This window comes from Paramormyrops kingsleyae, chromosome 14 (assembly GCF_048594095.1).
Source record: "Paramormyrops kingsleyae isolate MSU_618 chromosome 14, PKINGS_0.4, whole genome shotgun sequence".
NCBI classification, from domain to species: domain Eukaryota; kingdom Metazoa; phylum Chordata; class Actinopteri; order Osteoglossiformes; family Mormyridae; genus Paramormyrops; species Paramormyrops kingsleyae.
The window spans coordinates 11896410-11915394 of record NC_132810.1 but is presented as its reverse complement, the minus strand read 5'-3'; the positions used below and the strand labels follow the sequence as shown (position 1 = coordinate 11915394).

Here is an 18985-nt window from a genome sequence, read left to right as displayed (position 1 = left end):
TTACGGAGATGCGAAGCCGCATACGTTTGCCGTCATGTGGCTTTATCTCCGAGGAATCGCATCTGAGCCTCTACGTGCCGTATGGTGTCGTGACTAAAGCTCTTCTTGGTGAGGTTTAGAAAAATAAAATAAAATCCTGTCCCTCCGACACAGGCGCATCGAGAGCATATACACAAGACCTTTCAGTCACAACCATTGCCATGATTAGTGGGTATCTGCCTCTAAATCAACTCAGATAACCTAATCTGCTCTTTCATTTTATCAGGACTAAAGGGTCACGATCACTCTTATTTCATGACGCAGCCATGGCAACCTTTGTCTTGCTCCATTTTTGGTAGTATGAGTAACATTCGCCAGGGTGGTTTTCAGCCATGTACTATTTTATTTCTGGAATAACTACGTGAATAATATTAACTCAGTAGCTCCCCTAACATGTCATATGTGCATTGGTGAAAGTGGATAGAGTCTCTTGTGATCATATGTATCAGATAATGTAGGAATATTGAGAAAATTGTTCACTTTAAATATTAATGTGATTGTCCCCAGTTGGCTATTGTGATATTAATTGCACTTGTCATGCGCAAAATTGCTCTAAGAGATTACATTTGCAGTAGGATATACAGTATATACACCTTCATGTTTGCTGTACATTACGTATTCCATGAATATAAAACACAGAGTGTGATTGCTTGTGTGGGTTTGTGCCCTACCCATCTAGGGTATTCTGTGTCATCTGGCAAAGACTCCAGGACTCCTGAGATGCTGGAGTAGATAATCAAACTGGAAGATAAATGGATAAAACATTTACCTCTGAGATTCGTAAAGTTCACAATGGGGTGAAAAACCAAAGAATAGATGAGATCCATATGTAGTTTGTTTAAACACCCAAATTAGGATAAACAGTATCTGTCTATTCAATGCACCGTGTGTGCCTATTCAGCATGCCGCTGTCCCATGTATATCTCTAACAGAAATGCTGGCATTCCTTTTCTTTTGATCCATCCGTCCATTTTCTGTACCCACTTGTCCTATACAGGGTCGCCAGGGTCTGGAGCCCGATGGGGTGCCAACCCAACGTAGGGCACATTCACCATTCACACACTCACCATTCACACACTTACCATTCACACACTCACCATTCAGACCTACAGATAATTTCCAAGCTCCAATTAATTTTCCTCAGATGACATGTAGAATTTTAAATTGGTTTCAAACGATGTTTTAGCTGGTCAGTAGTTCACCACAATATATACTAGTTCTGATTAGAAATAGTGATTACTAATGCTAACTAGTTCAGGTGTCCAATACTAGCAAGGTCAACTGTGTCTGGCCTATAATAACATTTAAAAAAATTAGAATACATAACAATAATCCAACAGCAATAAGCCCAGTTGGCTCTGTGGGACATCCATCCATTTGTGCCTCAATCCAGCCATCCATCTATCCATTGATCCATCCATCCAGCACAGAGCCACTGACAGCCCGGAGAGAATGGTCTAGAATGAGCTCTGTGGGGCAGAACATTAATATATATTTTTTTCTCAGGATAATTTGTTAGAATTTTCTTGGGAGGATTGATGGATGTGTTGTATTTGTCTTACAAGACAACTTTCCATGTAATTGTTACTTGTGCCTGTATCGTTGCATTGTCTCATTTTGAAAATCAAATAAACTATTCATCCATCCATTTTTTATAGCCACTCACAACTACAGGCAATTTGGTAATTCCAGTTAACCTCAGCATGTTTTTGGACTGGGGAGGGAAACTGGAGTACCTGGAGGATACCCCAAGATGAAAATGGGAGAACAGGCAAACTCCACACATATGGAGCCATTGCAGAGATCGACTCAAACCCTGGTCCCAGAGGTGTGAAGCAACAGTGCAAACCACTGCACCACTGCACCACCATGCTGCCCCTTCACTGAAGCCCTTGTTCTTTTTATTGCAAATTGATTTTCGTAATGCACCCTCAATTCATCGGCGGTGTTGGATCTATATGTTCATATATGTGTTTTATATATGGCTCTGGGAACAGGAGAAGAATGCTTCAAATCAGTACAAGTGAGGTCAGGAGCAATATGTCACATTCATTAGCGATACAAGCCTAAACTAAATCTGTAATATCGGTGACGGTCTAGTAACCTCAGCATATTTTGCCTTTACTGAGACTTGCTTATAACATTGTGTTGTTATTGTTGAAACGGGAATGCGGATGAATTTTTTATAACTTGGTGCATGCAGGTACGTTTGACATCCTTATGAATAATAAATAATTTTGCGCTATATTATTTTAGGAACTCGGATTGACACCGTTTTCCCTTTTTTCCCTGTCCTCCAGCTATCTAGCAATCCGTCCCTCGTGATTTAATTTGTGGTGTTAAAGGGTGTGCCAAGGGAAACGGTTCTGCGGCGAGGTACGTGTTGTTCATATTCCACTTTGTGGACGTATTTTATATGTACAAATTAGGTGCCTTTTTCATCAATAGTACTAGATTCTGGCCTATTACTATCCATCACGGCCGTAAGTACCATGCAGAGATGTGAAGCAATCCGATCCGCTGTGCATTTGGAGATTGCTGCGCAGTGCTGCTACCTACTGGATATGATGTGTAACATACTGCCTACAAGATTTTTTTAAGGATTTGAAAAATCTGTTCTGTGTTTGGACGTATTTTAATGTATGGTTAGGTTACTGGACAGCCAGTATTGACAATTGACAATTGTGACAATTATCATAATGCACGCCTGTATATTTCAAATCGAAACTGGAAACACTGCTCTAGTGACCAAATACAAATTAAAATCTGACAATTTCCAGTTTATATAACTGAAATGACCCTCGCAAGCGCTTTTAAAATATCTCGATAACTTGCATATGATTGCTTTTAGATTGCAGAAGTTGTCCCACTTATTTCAACTTCAAATAACTGCGTTTGCATTTAGCTTGCTGAAAAATAACATATTACATATATATAGGGTTTTTTACATTTTTTTGGATTTCAATTTTGCGGGATATTTTAGCTCAGTTGTCGTTTTAAGAAATATATGTATGATAAACGATAAATGCAGTTTTTAAATGCAAACACTCCAGTTTACTCAAGTGTGGCAAAACTCTCCTTTAGTGTAATGTGTGTTGGTTTATAGGAGGGGTCAGTGTTAATCGCCCGAATGACACGCCTCCGTAGGGCGTGCTTTAACATTCCAGTGACAAGCGGAAAACTTTCCAGTGTAGGCTAACTTACATTGGATCAAGACACGATCGCAACCTAGAATAGCTCTCAGCACTGGGATCGGGTAACATCACACCGTAAAACATGCCCAACCTTAGCATCCCTCTATGCGCAACAGCACTTCTTGCTTTGATCTTTACCTCTGTAACGTTTTTAAAGGAGGATAGGCACTTACGTGTAAAAGTCAGGGACCTTGTCAGTGGGAATCTCGATTCGTATCCCGACTCCAGGAGAAACGTCTTACTGAAGGAGCTCAGCGACAGGCGCAGGGAACTTTTGCCGTACTTTACTGCTTCAGAAAAGGATGCTTTCATGGGACTACCCGGAGGAGACGTGCACCGCCGCTCTTTTTCAAAAAAGCTGGCTGTGGCGAGATCGGAGGAGAATGGTATTCATTTAGGGGCATCAAACACAAACCATAACAAAATTGGATGCAAAGAGCTCGGTTACATCAAAAACGTGGCTTTTGTAGGGTCAGGCTACACTAAGGCAGTTTTTCAAGGCGTTTTGCCCGAAGGATTGCCCGTAGCGCTGAAATCAGTGAACGAACAAGGGACTGATATGAAAAGATGTCTGGAGGATTTTGATGACATGAAAGGCTGTTATGAACTCGTATCCTACAAACTAATGAAAGAAATCGTTCTGTTACAAAGACTGGACCATCCAAATATTATAAAGGTAAGCGAAATAAATTAAATGTAAGCCCAATATAATACGTGTTCATTTGAATGTGTAGTCGTCTTCTGCAATGCAAGAAAGCATACGCAGAAACGCATTCAAAGCCAAAAAACTTTAATGTACGATATCAATTAACGACCAATAGGAAACAATGAACGTCTGTCAAATATATACTGGGGTCTGGGCAATTCAGACACCTTATTGGATTAGACGAACTCAACGATTGCCAATTTAGCACCTATTCACGAGCGGCCAAAAACAAACATAAAACTTTAATTAAAACCATGCAGCATCTTGCGCTATTTGTTTTCGCAACAGGGATGGGATTACGCGTATATCTATATTCGCTGCCGACTATTTATTTTTTTTTCTTACTAGGCTTGAAACTGAAGGGGGTTATTTTAAAGGATCGTTATAACCCAATGAGACTAAAACGATGTTTCTGATAGTTAATGATAGTTATTGTTTTCCGGAAGACTTTCTTAGACGTGGCTAGTTCGGTCCCTGTCTGAAACGTGGGCTGACAGTGTTGTCCCGGACGTCCTGTCCTGCAGCTCCACGGCCACTGCCAGTCCGGGGAGCGAGAAGGCAGCATCAGTGCCGCTCTGGAGCATGGATCCCCGCTGCAGATGATACAGCTCCTGCAGAGTCCCTGGGAGGACCGCTTTCGGGTAAGAATGCCAGACCTCCCCCAGATTTCATACTACCCCTCCTGTTCCTATTCCAGGAGCGTTAATCAAAAGGCCAGTCCCACCACCCCCACAAATGCTTAAACACATACACACACAAACCACCCACCGGGCACACCTGGGGCTGGGCTGGATCTGAAAAGGAGGGGGGGGGGTAGATGCCATTCTTTTCCTGGAGAGGATTAACTAATCCCACCCCCAGCTTCATCTCCATTGCCAATGATACTGATCAAACAGTCTGAGGGACAGATGTCTCCACTCTGTGTACTCCTCTGGGCCTTGGGCGCGGAGATCTCATGTCAGGCTCGGCTTCCCGGGGGCGAGAGAAAGATGAGCAGAGCACACGTGCAGCCAGATGCTCCGTCTGAGGCTTTCTTGCGGTTCCTCATTTTCTGGCCGATCTCCGGGGCTGATCTTAGAGGGGCGAGTTCTGTCATCTCGCAGACGTGGCATGATTGGCCCGGGTGTCCCATTTCCTCAGCGCCATTATTCTGTCACAGAATCACACAAAAAAGGGAAATAACTGGGCAAATAGAACCCCCCCCCCCCAATGTAACAAAGATGTTTTGCTCATGACGTTGACATTGAAATCTTTTTTCTAACAGCTATGGGTTATTATTGTTTTGCCTAGGAGACATGAACCCTGCAAAGCTTCTGGATTGTGACATGTGCTGAGGGAAGAACTTATTTCTTAATATATATTTCTTAGTGCAGTATGTTATACGTATGTGACATGATAAGCTATTTAATTTTGATTTTAGGTTGACTTTTTAAGAACTGGCCAGGGACAGATGAAAGTTAGCCTATAGGGCTAATTTCGGCTCATTTGCAGTCTCTCTTTCTGATGATCAATGAGCATTCTCCCTGAAATGAAATCAAATGAAACATTTTCATAATAGTGAGAATCAGGCAGGCATCAGCAGTGGGTGAGCTGGACTCTGACCATCATTGCCATTTTAGGTCTGTCTGGGTCTGGTGCGGCTGCTCAGCTACCTTGCCCACTCACCCTTGGGGCCTGTGGCGCTGCTGGACTTTCAGCCTCGCCAGTTCGTCCTGGTTAATGGGGAACTGAAGCTCACGGACCTGGACGATGCTGCCGTGGGTGATCCGACCTGCCAGACTGACTCCGACTGTGGCCTTCAGTTTCCACTCCGTAACTTCAGCCTTCCCTGCTCCTCAGACGGGGTCTGCCAGGGCCTCAATGAGAGAAGGAACCTCTACAATGCCTACAGGTAACCCAACCCTGATTCTTCACCTGGCTTTTTGTGGTTAAATTCTGCTGTATTAATGAAATTGGAGGTATTAATTGATTTATGGGGTAAACAAGTAAACACGTTGAGTAATGTGTTTGCTGGATCTAGGCGTACTCATGACGTCAATCTTCTAGGTACTTCTTCACCTACCTGCTCCCCCACCAAGCCCCACCCACTCTCCGGCCTCTCACAGAGCAGATCATGAATTCAACAGGTGAGGAGCACTAGAGCCTATAGCCCTGAGTTGGGTTGAGATGTTCTGCTCTGCACTCTTTGGCAAGAAAGTGAGACCAAACCGGTTTGTGGCGAGCACAGCCGCTTCATAATGGGCTTTAATTATGAGTAATTAGAGCGGATTTGTTGGTTTGCACTGACCTATACTGTTGGCATGCCACTGTTTCTTTGCAGCGGAGCTGAACGGGGATGTGAATGGCACACTGGCTGCTTTTGAAAACATCCTCCATCTGTACAAGTCTGGGCTTTACCTGGAGAACCTGCCGTCGGCTCTAGTTGAAGGTAAAAGTCAGAAGGAATAGACTCCCTCTTTTATCCATCTGAAGGGCGACCGGAGTGGCGCCGCACTCGCCAGTGTGAAAGCCATTTACAAAGCATCTGTTTTGAAGCAAAAGTCCAGCTCATTTCATGAGGTTCTCACATGATATTTTTATTTACTTTGGTGCCTGAATTGGCACTTGGAGCTGCACCAAGACAGAAACGGGGTTTAGGCATTTAATGCCGGAGGCTACTTTTTCTATTTTGCCCCATTCATCACTCCCCAAATCTCATGGGTCTCACATGTCTCGTGTAGCGCCTACTCTGGTGCCCCAGATGATGCCAATGTCCCTGTAAACCTGGGAAACTGGCCAAACATGCCCAAACGCGACTCCAGAAGGGCAGAACATGGGATTAAGACACTGCCCGCGCCCCAAAACACCCTTGGGAATATCTGTCAGGACCTTCTCTAAGAAGGGATGGGTGGGGGGAGGTGGGGGGGTTTAAGTGTCGACGGATCAAGTGGGAAGCATTTCTGTCCCTCGAGGCACGACTCAAAGTGTGTCGTTTTTGTGTCGTTTTTTTTTATCAGGGGAGCAATGGTTTGCTGGTGAAATCAGATATAAGATACCGTCGCATGTCAGGGGTGGCTGTGCTTATTGTCACACTAAGCTGTTGGAGAATAAAGGGCAGAGTGCCCGTTTTCCTGGAATGTGCCCCCCCCCCCCCCCACGTTGCTTGTCCCGCCCTCACGGGGCGAGCGCATGTCAGTGTGTAACATTACTCCATCACCGTCACCTCCGCTTGCGGGTACCTGTGTGGCTCTCTAAATGACGTTGGCCTGCTGTTCCCGCCCCCCCCCCCCCGTCCCATAGACTACGTGGCCTCCAGAGGAATGAGGAGCGCTGGGGGTGAGAGCTATAGATGCTGGCCCTCCTACCAGCACCAGGGCTGCGTGCTGTCTGTACACAGCATCGCCGAGGCCGCCCTCGTTTGCAGCGCCCGCAGTGAATGCGGCGGCTTTACCATCAATGGCCAGAGGACCTGGACAGGTGAGGAGGTGTGGCAATGTGGTTGGGGGGCGGAGCCACAGCTGTGCTGTTACGAGTGAGGTACAGTTAACGGTCCAGCTACAGAGAACTAGTGTGCTAATACAGGTTACTGTTTTGCCAGCCAGAACTCTTTTTGGTCTTTCTTTGAAAGAACAATTATACATTTGTCTCTTCGGATTGAAGCACCTACACAGAATCACAAACTATCCATCCTCCAATGGCACGTCCAGCAAAGGGTCACAGAGGCATCGGTAGCGAATAAAAGTGCAAAAAATAAGTCGATTTGACCAGGCGTTTGCAAGGAAATCAGCCGGCAGGTTGCAGCTATAAAAATAAAGTATCCCTATTAAATGGGACAGGTCCTGTAATTGGCGCAATTAAGAGAGCAAACTGGAGAATGTAGTGTCTGTTTGGGCTGAGCACAACCCTTCCTCACAGCCAATTATGCAGCCAGGGGCCTGGAGAAAATCACCATCCTCTCTTTCTGGCACGTTTCCAAGCAAAAGTTCCAGATCTGAGGTCTACGCGAGCCTATTAGGGGGCCTATTCAGCTCACAGTCGCACTTTTTTTTCTTCTTGTTTGCTTTGAATTACGGCTCCGGTTTCCCTCACGAGCCACCGGCTCAAATGACTTACGGACCCTCAGCTGCTTGGAAGCCCCCAAACAAAAGGCGACCGGCTGAGACGTCTCTCTCTGATCCCCTTTACAGCGTTTCTAGCCTCCCAGCATGTTTTTCACTTAAAAAAAAAAAATGTGAGTGGCGTTTGTGAAACTGAACGGCTGATTGTACCCCCCCCCAACCCCCTTCCCCGTTGCTTGTGTGCAGGGCGGCTTCTCGCTTCATTTAAGAGCGGTTTCAGCGACCTGGTTCCAGATGTGAATTCAGCAGTGTACATGAGACGAGCTGCAGCTTCGGGATTTCCTTTGTGAGGAGCCTGAGAGGAACGGGGGGGTGGGGGGGGGGGGCAACCCAAGGTGAGGCTGCCCTGCGCTCCACCGGGCCAGGAATGTTTGAAGTGTACGAATATGATATATTTATAAGGATCTTGTTCTGTGGCAATTTGATCTACGTGCCAATCTTGCATACTGCCAAGAAACATTTAAAAAGATTTCCCTTGAGGTATAATTACAAAAAAAAACACTGTCTTTCGTGTACCGCTTTTACGTCCTTTCATTGTGCCCTGCATTTGAGGCCTAGTCCTCGCAAGTGGACTTTCGTAAGTAGGAGGCTTAACGTCTGTGGAAAAAGTGAGAAAAAAGCTCTTATACAAATATACTTTGATGTAAATCAGATCTGAAATTACGTGGCGCCTTGCTGGGTTTCGGGGGTAACTTTGTTCTGTGCTGAATTTTAACAAGCTGAAAAGCAGAGGTGGAAAGTTCAGGTACAGAAAGTACAAATCCAGACCAATAATTTGTTTCAACCGACCAGTTGAGTACTCTGTGACTGACTCTTTATATCTAATTGCCTGAATGAAACAAAATCTTGGCCTGGATTTGTACTGGACCTGAACTTTCTATCTCTGCTGAAAAGTACAGCAGTAATACCCTGCTGAGCAAGAAGCTGTCAGATCCTTTCCCCTTACTGCTGTCTTTCATTTCTACCTAGTATTTAAACTTTCAGATGTGTTTGACATGAATTTTAACACACATCGGTCGTGTAATTTCACCTTGTGGGTGCTATTGATTTTATATTCTTTTAGAGAAAGAGATCCTATTTATTGCATTAAGCGCAGTGTCCGGCATGCTGTATAAACTGCATCCTTTGTATGACAAAACTGGAACATAATAAAAAATAAATCAATGTAATTCAGTTGTTTTGTGGCTATTATTGTAGTATCATGTTATTAAATGCCAGCAATGTTTGGAATTACTTTTCATTTTACCTTTTGTTTGTGAAATGAAACTCTGTGCGGTATGTATACCAGTCTGGTCTGGAGTCTGTGAATTTAAAACTTTTATCAGCTCTGCTAATTGGGACTGAGAATCACAACCGGTACTAATGGGATGTTAAGTTGCCCTTTTCACTGTCCTGTCAGTTTTCAATGAGGCCAGAAACTGCTCTGCTTTCAAAAAGGGGGCCACCCAACCATACCGAGTCACACAAAGTTTGAATGAAAACGGCGAAAAAGCGGCGAATCTATGCAAATCATCACCTGCGGGGTCATTATATCTTAATTATGACATGTAAATGCGCTTTAAATGGAGGTCCTTTCTCATGCGGGGGAGAATGCGTGCATAGCCTTGCGGAATTAAAATAAATGTCTCGTTAGCACAAGAAAGGGGCCACCATCTGCTTTTTAAAGGTGGCCCTATTTGCCCACTGGGCTGGGGAGGTGCAGAGATAAGCCCAGGTTTAAGCTGCTGGATTTTTGTGTGCCCCCCCCCCCCCCCCCCCGATTGGCTCTGTGGTACACCCTAACATGAATAACCTGACTGGTCTGTCGGGTTGGACGCACCTTCAGTAGACCCCACATACTGGTCCCGGATGGCAGAGGGTCTGTCTCGGTGGCAACCGCACGCACTGCATGGAACCCTCCCTCCATGGAACCCACCCTCCATGGAACCCTCCCTCCACGGAACCCACCCTCCACGGAACCCACCCTCCATGGAACCCTCCCTCCACGGAACCCTCCCTCCATGCATTATTCAGCGTCCCCGGCTCAGCTCGGGGCGCCGCATCTTGGACAGACGGTTTATTTTTTTCCCGCACATGTGGTGAAAAGCGAGAAGGGATGGTTCAGGGTGGGGGGTGCTGGTGAGGTCGTGGGGAGGGGGATTTTATATGGGGAGACAGATCGGCTATTTTGGGGGACAGGGGTGGTGTAGGACACAGCATGTTCCCTTAGTCTCTGTGTCCTGCCGGAGGTGGGGGGGGGGGGGGGGGGGGGGGGTTGGCGTTCCTGTCACACTGTTTCTGAGATAATGATTCCATTTAGGTCCCCCTCCCCTCTCTAATACAGTGCACCACTGTTTCACTCAGGTATGTTCGACAAGCAAGGGGGGCGTTTTCAATTTTTTCGGGATTGTTATTACTACCCCCCCCCCCCCCCCCCCACAGACTAGCTTGGCTTTCCACATGTTTTTTTCTGTTTCTTTAGTTTCCAGTTTCACTGTTTTTTTATTCATGATATCCATCTGGAAATAATATACTCAGAAAGCCAGTGGCTGGGAGGCGTGTGAGTGGCACAGCGCCCCCCAGTGGCACTCACCACCCTTTTACACAGGGGCCGTGTGAGGGGCACAGCGCCCCCCAGTGGCACTCACCACCCTTTTACACAGGGGCCGTGTGAGGGGCACAGTGACCCAGAATGTCGCTTGTCACCCTTTTTTACGCCAAGTGACTGGGAGCAGTATGAGGGGCACAGCGCCCCCTGATGGTGCTCTCATTTCTGATGCCCTTCTCATGTGGACAATTTAATAGGAGGCATAGGGCACAGACTGTGAATGCTACAGGCTGCCAGCTGAAGTCCCTGGAGGGGAGGGTCTCCTAGTATGACCTTGAAAAAGGTGTTTAACCCGAACAGCACCAGTATAAACACCCAGCATATATTTAAAGGTGTCACTTTCAGTTAAAGCTTCGTCTAAGCAGCTGAATGTGTGTCCTGGCGTTAGAGCCAGCAGATTCTCAGGTCTATGTGTGGGGGGGGGGGGGGCGGTGCAGGGGGAGTGCTTCTGAGGAGTAACCCCCATTGGCTTTGTGTACAGCCCCCCGATTTGCCCTAGCCATACACCAGGGGGGACTTATAGAGCTCAAAGCTATACAATCCAAGTCATGAAATACTTTAGTCAGCTTCCACGGTATGACTGCGCTCTCCAGCCTGCTCTGCCTTTGAAGGCGCCCCCCCCCCCCAGCCCTAACCCCACACCACCAATAATCCATCATGTCGAGGCTGGGATGGCCTAGAGGCTGCCTGAGACGGATCAGCTAAGCCCCCCCCACCCCCAGCTTGGTGCAGCAAACTGCTTCTGTAAATCATATCAGTGTTCTTGGGTTTTTTTGTTGTTTCGGGCAGGGGAGGGGTCTGCCTGTGGGCTGGGGTGTGGGGGGAGGGGTCAAACAATCTGGCTTGGAGAATGGTAAATGGGAGATGTAAAAAAAAAAGATGGCTTTTGTTCTGGGTTCTGTTAACATGTTTTTTTTTTTTCAAACGGTGCCAGAGGTAGTGGAAGTGACAGTCTCATCACAGCCAGGGGGCGACACTCTGCAGACCATTACACCCTATAACAGGGCGACAAGCTCATTGCACCAAACTGCATAGGATGCATATAATTTGCCCACTGGTTTGTTACAAAGAGAAGGGATCAGACAGCCCTGGCAAGAGGCCGCGCCGCTTTTGATGGCTTCGCTGCACCAAAGGCACAAACGTTATGGTTTTTCACTGTTACACTTGTGGCCGTCGACAGAGCGGGACGCCACCTGGCGGGAAGGAGAGCAGACTGGAAACCAAAAGCTGGAAGCAAGGCAAGGTAAGTACTCTTCTGCTTTTTCGTGTTAATTTAGCCATGTTTGAAGAAACTGGTTAAGCTGGATATGCCGGGAGCTTAAGGAATAAACATGGAAAGGAGGGTCAAATTTGACACAGCCTGTGGTTAGCGCTGCTCCAAATTTGAAACAGAGGCGCAGAATCGAGTGTGTTTATGTCTCTGTTCAGGAACAGCCCGATTAGGAAAAAGTAACAAGCACTGAGCTCATTCTCCCATAAACCTTATTTATTTACCACCAAGGAGCAGTGAAGTGTCCAGTCCCAAGCCTCCAAAATTGCTGTTATTTTTTACAGACAGGCTGGAAATCTCTCTGTTGGCTTTTCGGTGATTGTGCCCTCACAAAATTAGTTGAGGGTCTAATGGTTTTATAGCCTCTGTTAACTGGCAAACCTGTGAAGGGCTGACTTTAACCACGAGCTGCTAATTACCGTATGCCATTAAACAGTTAAGAAACTGTTTAGTTGTAAATTTTGATGCTGTTTGGAGTTAATTTGAGTGTGTGCCTTCAGATCATTAACATTGTGCCAGGAAACTATGAGCATGAATGTTAATCAGCTGGTTATCAGGGTTAATGAGTCACACGTTTGGCATCAGAAGAGACACCTTGGAAATGTATTCCTAAACAATGTAAATGTAAAAATCACTTCAAGAAGTGACCAATTTATACTAAATCCAACACCTTAATGATCACCTTTAACAGTCCTCACAACAAAAATCCCTCTCAAACATTCTCTGGGAATTACTACTCATTTTCTTTAGTGAAATGATGAATAATCCCACCAGAGAATATTCTAGAAGTACCATTCTATGGTAGTGAAACTTGATTGGTACTGAGGTTTAGAGAGAGTGGGAAGAGAGAAAGAAAGAAAGAAAGAAAGAAAGAGGAGGAGTGAGATGGAGAGGCAAAGAACACATCCTTGAACTCTTCCACAAACAAGGCCTGGTGATCAAAGTGGACATTATTAGTTGGGGCTTGACAGGGCCTGGGAAGAGGAAAGGCCCCACGGGGGCCAGCTGCCCCTGGGCTGCCCTCCCGCTTCCTGGGGTGATCAGTCACTCACATCCTATAAGCTACCTTTGCAGTGCACCAGCCCAATGCAGGACGAAGGCGCAAACACCACACTGACAGGCCAAGCGGCGACCCGGTCTGTGTCGTCCCAACCACATGGACAAACACCACACTGACAGGCCAAGCGGCGACCCGGTCTGTGTCGTCCCAACCACATGGACAAACACCACACTGACAGGCCAAGCGGCGACCCGGTCTGTGTCGTCCCAACCACATGGACAAACACCACACTGACAGGCCAAGCGGCGACCCGGTCTGTGTCGTCCCAACCACATGGACAAACACCACACTGACAGGCCAAGCGGCACCCCGGTCTATGGGTCTAATGACGGTCACTACACTGACAAGCCTAGTGATGCTCTGGTGTACAACGTCCCAGCACAAAGCTGAGCGCCATTCTGTTTTTCAGAGTGCACCCTTAGCTGGTCTTCCTCATACTCTGGCTGCTAAGAGTCAAGACGTAACTGACAGTCATACTACAAGTATGTCTTTGAAGTTGAGACCACAAAACCAACTCAAAGAGGTAAAGGGGAAATCAAGGATTCCTCATTCTTTCTGGCTTGTGATCAGAGCATTATTAACACTTTGACTGCTTCCTGGGGGGTGATCGGAGACACCCCACTCCTGGATTTGGCTTGGGGCCCTCTGTGCTAAAAAAGCCTCCCATAATCCAGATGTTAGAGGAGGAAGAACAGATGAAAGGTGCTTTTCATACAACATTAGCTTTGTTTCTATCTATCCATCTGTCCGTCCTTCCGTCTGTCCGTCCATCCGTCCGTCCATCCGTTTGTTTTCAAATTGTGTTTTTTCCTTGGTTTTTGGCCTTTTGGTTAGTAGTTGATCTGCCAAGGCTCAAGCTGCCGGTGACTACCTAAAACTCTTAATCTGTCAAAAAAGCAACCTTTCCATTAAGTTGTCATCAGTTCCGTTAACTTGATCTCACGTAACTTGGTCCACTGTGGATTACGTGGTTCAGAGGTCACGAGAGAAAGGCTGATGTTTGTTTGTCTTGATCCGGCTTTTTCTTACAAAATACTGTGCAATTTTTCACATTCAAAGGGTAAACTAAGATGCTCATGTGGGATCTGCTATAACAATATGAATTCCACAGCCTGATTGCAAGACGATTGCGTGATTTTATAGATGACTGTAGGATTGAAGTTTCTGCATTTCTACTGCAAAAGAAGTTCACTAATGAATGCGAATAAAGATATCCATTCATCATAACCACAGATCCGGTACAGGGGGCTGTGAGCCTGGAAACTATTCCAGGAGGCAGGGAGCACAAGGCAGGGGGGGGCCAGATCAATGCAGGGAGCAAACTTGCACACACACTTATATTTAATTTAGAGACTGTAATTCACCTAACTACAGTTTTTTTTTAGTTAAACCAGAGTAGCCAAAGGAGACCTGAATGAACACAGGGAGCACATGCAAACTCCAGAGATGCGGAGCTGGGGGGCAGGAATCTGAGTGCCAACATGCCGGGCTGGAACATGCCTGGGGTAATCTGCAGTGATTGGACCGGATGGGACAGTTGACCCTGGAGGTCTAAGCTCACACTGTCAAGAGCATTTGCAACACGCTGAGGAGGAAAACAGTACCGAAAGGGTGAAGAGTTCAAACCCCCATTGCCGGTGTCCTTCTCATCCACCCAGGGCCCATGCGTTCAGCTCATGCCTGCCCCTCCCTCAATCCCAAAATCACCCCCCCCCCCCAAACAGCTTATCATGCATGGGGTAAGGCACAGTAATAGGATGGGGAAAAATGTCATAAAAATTAGTTTAAAGAGAAAACACCAGACTTAAGACCTATTTTTTTCTTCCCACTCGCAACACTGAACTTTTGGTCCGTGGCTTCAGATTCTCAGGCACAGAATGAACAGGTGCCTTTTACAAACGTTCATCCAAGTCACGCTGTCACAAGTGTGTAGACCACTCCCGCGTGACCCTCTCCTTCCCGCCCCCCAGCTCTCCATCGCCTGCTCTGCACCACGTGGCTCGCACCAGCCCCCCCCAACCCCGTCATTAAAATGATCCCAGTCAGTGAGCAGGACCTGTCCTTCCCCAGGGGGATAATACAATTTGTACGCGTGTCACACCATGTGACCGAGGCTCTGCCTCCGGGGGATTCTCAGGACAGACTGAGGAGTGGAATGGAATCAGACTCCCAGAGCGGACTGTCAGCAGTCCCGAGGAGACAAAAAAGCTGGGGGCAGTGAATGTCAGCCCTGCTCACAAAGCAGCAACTCCCCCTGCCCCCCCAGAACAGAGCCTGCTGGGAGCACCCTGCTGGCACTGCTGCTGCTCTGAATAGGACACCCTGCCGTTCGCCGTCATCAATGACAATCCCACCACCGACCGTTGCCCTCTGTTATATATTTACACTCCAGCACAATAGGTGCAGAACTGACCCGAATGCAGTTTTATCTTAAGATCTGGTTAAAGGGATATTCCTGCTGATACCTTATCAAAATCCTGCTAAATGTATCAGCAGTCGATTACATCGGGGGTGTGACCAAGCAGAAAATGAGTATATCAGATGAAGGAGGTGTCTCGGGACAGCTTAAGGCTCCGACATTTACATAAAGGCCAGCAGGGATACTTTGGGGACTGCGAGGCCTCTGGTCCGGGGCTAATGCTGGTGGATGGGACACCCGCTATGTCCCTAATGAGCTGAACTCTGACAGCTGAAGTTAGTAATGCTAAACGGAATGCAATAAATTATGCATCATTATCACAAATAATTCACTTGTGACCCAGAACCAACAAAAGGCTATTTGCTTCCCTGTGTCTTTGCATTAGCAATCGAACAGGTCTTTATGGAGTTTACATTGGTAGCAGACTTTAAATATTGAGGTTGAATACAACCAAATAATGAATATCTCACTATTAAAAAGCAGGGATATGTCTGTACTAAGGACCCAATCATAATGCTGAAAATGTGTATTATGACTTACAATTGACTAAAAACAAACACGTGTTGAACTACCTAATATCAAGAAATTTAGGCTACTTTTTTGAAATATTAAATTTAATTGAACCTTAAGGTCAGTTAAATTAAAAATCATGGGTTGTTTAATGGGTTGTTTGTGTGGCTCAGTGAGTGCGCAAAGAAGGACACATTTCTAGGCCGCATTTGAGGGAGCCTTCGAAATCAGACAGCTTTGACTCTTCATCCACATTTAAAAAGCTAAAGCCTGATTATGTGATTGTCTTTCATTTTAATTAGACCTGTAGTGCATTATGATTGGCACAGATTCACAAGTGTCAGGACCAGTCCCTGCCCTGTCCTGTCTGTCATCCATGTTCGGCCAGCAGGTGTCGCCAGCCATCCCATTCCTAGTGCTTGAGTCCTGAATGTTTAGTGGTGATGACCTTCATCTGTATCTTGTTGCTCCCAGTTTTAATTGTTATGATCAGCACCTGTCCCTCATGTAGCCCATTTAAATGTATATAAGTGCTTGCCCTTGCCCTGCTGCTTAGATGGTCATTGTAGATGTCAGTGTTCTATGCCTCAGTCTCCTGCTTGTTCTCAGATTTTGTAGGTGCTGTTAGTGTATTAGATGTGTCTTTGTGTGTATCCCTGCATTTACATACAGGCCCTGTTTGTTCTCTATGGCACATTTATATTATTATATTCATGCTTCTCCTTTTATTATCTCAACATGCATTAAAATCCATAATAAAGGCCGAAATATAGTCTCCATGACTTCCTTCCTAATAAATTTTGAGACTTCATTGGTTTGAAGAAATAAAGTACCACACTATATAGGCATTACATTAATGCTATATCACCGGTTCCACTTCAGCAGCTGGGTGGACAGAATGGTTGCCTCACAGCTGCTGACTTGGGGGGGTATGAAATCCATCATCATCCGGTGTGAGTCCTTCCAAAGACAGACTCAGGTACATTCGCTTGTTGTGTCTGTTCTGTGATGGCCTGGCATTCTGGCCCCGGTCTTCTCCTGCCTCTCTGGACCCCATGCTGTCTGGGATAGACTCCTGAGCTGCACTTTCAACGGTGATTCATTTTCCAAAATTAATATTTCAATGTTAACTTAACATTAAGGCAATATTTTAATTCATCCATGTTGAAAAGTAGAACGATAAAACAACGCGGCAATATCAACGATTTGATTTTCAAACTCGAATGAGGATTCAACAGTGATTCGTTAGTCCATGATCTTGATTCACCCGTGAATAAATGCTGAAATGCCAGCTGGGCTGCGAGTGGAAGAAGTTAGTCTAAAGCACTGGGTTAAAGTACAATATATATTTTTTTCTCCAAATTTTACTGATTTATTTGATTTGAAAAGATGTCATGCGTATATTACTTAAAATCGTTTACACAACGCGAGCGCAGATATATAAAATATGACATATAACCTGGAGCGTTTTACTAGCGCAAGAAACAGGCCACAGAGATGAAAGCAGTTTGGCTTTTTAAAGTGGTTTTCTTTAAGATAATGTTAGGTATGTTAGGTAAACTGCCAACCGCAGAGAGCCAGGGATGCTTTTTAGGTACTTCGCTAAAACTAGAGCAGCGGTGTTTATGTTAAACTGCGGCGGCGCCAGAAACCATAACAACATACCGTCTAAGGGATAAAATAAACTTATCTTTTAACAGACTGCTTTTGTTCGCCAGGACAAAGTGTACCGTATAGTAAACTGACTTGGAATTATTATGGGGACAGTTTACTAAAATTCCAGCGTGAACGTGAATATTTTAAACACGGGTGTAAGGTCTGCTAACTCGTTTTAATTTACAAGACGTCTTTTACACAGCAGTAATGACTCGTGTAAATAGTTGTAACACGGAAGGGAGTATTTATCTCTCCTTCACAAGAAGGAATTTCAAAGATAAACAAATTCAGGGAAATGTGGTGCTTTACTTTTAATCCACGAGGGGGCAGTATGTACGCATTACGAAAAATACAGAAAATATGTAGCTACTATTGTCCAAACCCAAAGCACCATTTTCACCAATCTTCCTCATTCTTTTTTTACTAATATATGCTGTATAAGTTAATCAGGTACGTAAAACGTTTTCAGATTTCTTTCATTTTAGATGTTAATGCTGTTTTTTATGTGTCAGCGCACAGTTGGGAGTTTTTAGCACACAGCGGCTACACAACAAGGTTCAACCATATCTATGCACAACATGCGACTATAGCTTCATATAAGTAGTTGCCAGACCTTCAGAAGGGAATTAATTAACTTTTTTTTTTTTTTTTTACCATAAAAGGTAACAGAGCTTTGCAAAAGAGAATCGGCAGTACTGCATCATACCATTAAGCTGGTATAGAGTTTTTTTTTCCTCTTTTTTCTGAGAATTAAGTTTTTGGCCAGGGACCAAGTGGGGAAGTTCTTCAGTAATGGAGGAGAAAATCCCTTGTAATGACGTTCTTGCAAGTCCTTATTACAGTGCAATGTGGCAGTATATATGAATTCCATGATTCGTTAATGACACATAATAAACAATTTCTTTCATTTGATTAGTTTTTTGTAAAAATCCAAAGTGTGATCCAGTTTGTGATGTGGGGAGTTTATGAAGAACAAGAAAGATCCCATTTCTCAGCTCTGTAAAATGCACTACACACCCGTGCAGGACTGATATCCATAACTGCCATCTCTCGGGTGTTGACGTGTGTTTACACCAACACCGGAGAAATCTCCAAATTCCAAGAGAAGCAGCAGGCGTTTGTGGGACTCAGAAAGGAGAGCAAAGTTCGACATCCTTGAGTAGAAAAGTTTTTCATCATCTGACCTAGTTTTGTTTCACACCAGTGGATGACTGGGCTAAATGCGTAAGTAGAACTCAGTAACTTTCTCTTCCAAATAAAATCTCTCTGTTTGGTGTCACAGAAAAATGACTAGGATGAAAACTGTAGTTTAGTTAAAATGTCAGCATCAGTGTACAGTATTGCAAAAAACGAACTGTATTGTACATCATTGTAGAACAGATAAAAATATATTGAAATAAAGTGTTTTCTTTTAGTAGACATGTTATTTCTTGATATATAACAAATT

At 45.2% G+C, this 18985-nt stretch overlaps 2 protein-coding genes across 6 annotated transcripts in view; both read left to right on the top strand.

Annotated features, from left to right (window-relative positions):
• Nucleotides 1–3129: 3129 nt before the first annotated feature.
• Nucleotides 3130–9205, top strand: pkdccb (protein kinase domain containing, cytoplasmic b). The gene is made up of 7 exons (XM_023828241.2): nt 3130–3909; nt 4464–4580; nt 5559–5830; nt 5986–6065; nt 6260–6367; nt 7219–7395; nt 8223–9205. Exons 1-7 carry the CDS (start codon nt 3316–3318, stop codon nt 8324–8326), a joined length of 1452 nt encoding a protein of 483 aa, XP_023684009.1. The 5' UTR covers nt 3130–3315; the 3' UTR covers nt 8327–9205.
• A 9061-nt stretch (nt 9206–18266) lies between these two features.
• eml1 (EMAP like 1) overlaps nt 18267–18985 on the top strand; it is a 71387-nt gene continuing 70668 nt past the window's right edge. For 2 of the 5 annotated variants that reach the window (XM_023828299.2, XM_023828297.2), the window contains exon 1: nt 18273–18762. In XM_023828299.2, coding sequence (XP_023684067.2) covers nt 18759–18762 — 4 coding nt within the window. In that variant the 5' untranslated portion in view covers nt 18273–18758. Of the gene's footprint in view, nt 18763–18985 lie in introns of all 5 variants that reach the window. The other 3 variants (XM_023828295.2, XM_023828294.2, XM_023828296.2) reach the window with 3 other exon arrangements.